We start from the raw sequence: 2,337 nt of genomic DNA, 5'->3' as shown, positions 1-2,337 counted from the left end.
GTGTGTGTGTGTTTGTGTGTGTGTGAGTTAGTCAATAGATTACCATTTTCTTCATTGTCAGATTATTGGGGGTTCGAGGAGATGATCTCATAACTCAGGGGGTACTTAACGAGAAAAAGTTTGAGAACCCCCGTTCTAAAGTAATAACACAAATTAAGTGCACATGTGCCAGGAAATATGGTCATTTTAGACTGGCACAAAGCACGTTGGCTCATTATATCAGTTTGCTGGATGTTTGAAGTATTCTGCTGGGACTTGACCTTTCTTGTGCAAGTCTAGGAATAACTGTCCAGCCTTTTCATAGTCCCATTGGTTTTCTTGAAGGCACATTCGTGAATACTGAAAACGCATCCCAGAGACTTGTGAAAAGTGTTTGATCATTTGTACTTGGATTGGTTCTAAAGCTGCCAAAGCAGTTTCTTCTGGCGTGGCAGGTGCAAGAGGTGATGTTATTTGTACTGGTACAACTGGTACTGGTGGTGGGGAAGACACCTGTGCCTGAACTGCTGGTGCTGTGACTGGAGTAGGTTCTGATGATGCCGATGTATTACTCTTAAAAGACTTTACTTGTGACGCAGTAGCATATGTGACAAAGAGTTCTTCATTTAATATGCAATAACCTTCTCCTTGCTTCACAATTATGAGAGAGCGTGTAAAGGACCGCACCTGCTGCAGCTTTCCCCCATCTTGGCAGAAAAGACCACTAAGAACTACATGCATCAACTGTGGAGCCACCCATGGAATGTCGATAACAAAGGAGCCTGGGTCATGTACTGTTCCTGGTAGCCTTGACAAGGTATCAATAATGTTCTTGTTACCCTTTATTAAAGTCTTGTGTCGCTGCTCAGGACTAGTCACTTTCTTCAAATTACGGTTCTGTTGCACATACCTTTTAGTTAACCTTGCACCTGCTTTACTTTCTGACAATGCAGTTGAGAGTGAGAACACAGCATCATCTGTGTAAGCTGCCAGTAAAGGTGTTCTACTGGCTGTGTCAAATATCTGGTAATATTGTCGAATGAATTCTATAGCAACACCCTTTGCAACCTGATCACAGAAATAGGCTGGTTGTGAAGGTGGTAGCTGTGGAGGATCCTCATCTACTTCAAAGCCAATTGTCTTTGGTAGTTCCTGGCCATCCAAATAGTGAAGTTTGGGGAAGTACTTCCTGACAGCACTAATGTAGGTATCTGGATCATTGTACTTGTTGCAGACCTCATTGCCCTCTAGCACAAGTTCAGTGAGATGCAATCCAGTCAGATGCTTCAGGGACTCAACATGATGTAGTCTGTTGTACTCTAGGCTTAAACGCTTTAAGCTATAGCAGTTGGTAACAAGAGGTTTCAGTTCTTCTAGTTGTTGCACTTTGTTATGGCTGAAATCAATATCACGCACTTCAGGAATGTGCGATATGATGATTCCAACAATGGTGGTCATATTGTGGGCCCGGTATAATGGACAGAATATCTCCTCCTTTGTAAGCTCAGGATCATTGTGGAAATTGTTGAGATTCAATCTAGCCATCTCAGGACTATAGCGGTTGCTCATCACCAACTTAATTTTTTCAAGCTGCAGTGGCGTGAGCTTTCTAATGGGTGGGACTGATTGGTTGGTATGAAAGACAAGCCTGTGGCCATTGGGCATTGCAATACGACGAGAGACTTCAGTAATAGCCCGAGCTGCTCGGCCATTGTCTTCTAAATAGAATACAAAGTCACTTCGCTCAAGATCCATAGAGATTGGTATGAAAGGTTCCTCCACCAAGTTTCTAATAGCTCGAAGTATTTCTTCTTTGGGGTACTGGGCTCCATTCCTTACAATTATCTTGTGCCACCTAAGGTCTGTTATAGCTTTGGGTGGATGTGTTGGGCGCTTTGAGCCACGTCCTCTGCCTCTTGACCTCTCGTACACTTCTTGAAGTCTGTTTGGATAGTCCCTTCCATCATTATTTGAAACTCGCCCACGTCCTCTTTGTGATGACCCACCTCTTCCACCACGTCGGCCCTCTTGTCCATGCTATCTGTCATCATCATATCGATTGTGACCACCTCTTTGTTTTCCCCAGTAATTATCTCTTCTCCAGTTTCTGCTTCCATTTCCTCCTCCACTTCCAACATTTCTGTCCCTTTCATCGTGTCTACTGTTATCGTTGCGAACATTTTTATAAACATTCGGATATCTTGGACCCCCTCCCATTGGCATTGCTTTGTCAGGAACCACCAAACGTAACACTATGTTCCGCTTGTGTTTCTTCACTGTAGATTAGTAAAGTTAACCCAGATAGCCTTAAGTAAGGGCCTGTAGGTCTGCTGCAGTTTGTTCTTCTTTTGTGTTACT

At 43.4% G+C, this 2,337-nt stretch overlaps 1 protein-coding gene across 1 annotated transcript; it reads right to left on the bottom strand.

Annotated features, from left to right (window-relative positions):
• Positions 1 to 219: 219 nt before the first annotated feature.
• LOC143030076 (nuclear RNA export factor 1-like) lies at positions 220 to 2,107 on the bottom strand. Its single transcript, XM_076193279.1, has one exon. It carries the CDS (start codon positions 1,732 to 1,734, stop codon positions 220 to 222), a length of 1,515 nt encoding a protein of 504 aa, XP_076049394.1. The 5' UTR covers positions 1,735 to 2,107.
• Between the last annotated feature and the right edge of the window lie 230 nt (positions 2,108 to 2,337).

The sequence above is a fragment of the Oratosquilla oratoria genome, chromosome 11 (genome assembly GCF_046742065.1).
Source record: "Oratosquilla oratoria isolate Oo_2021 chromosome 11, ASM4674206v1, whole genome shotgun sequence".
NCBI lineage: Eukaryota > Metazoa > Arthropoda > Malacostraca > Stomatopoda > Squillidae > Oratosquilla > Oratosquilla oratoria.
Note: the sequence above shows the minus strand (reverse complement) of the source record. Positions and strands in the feature narration are given on the sequence as shown.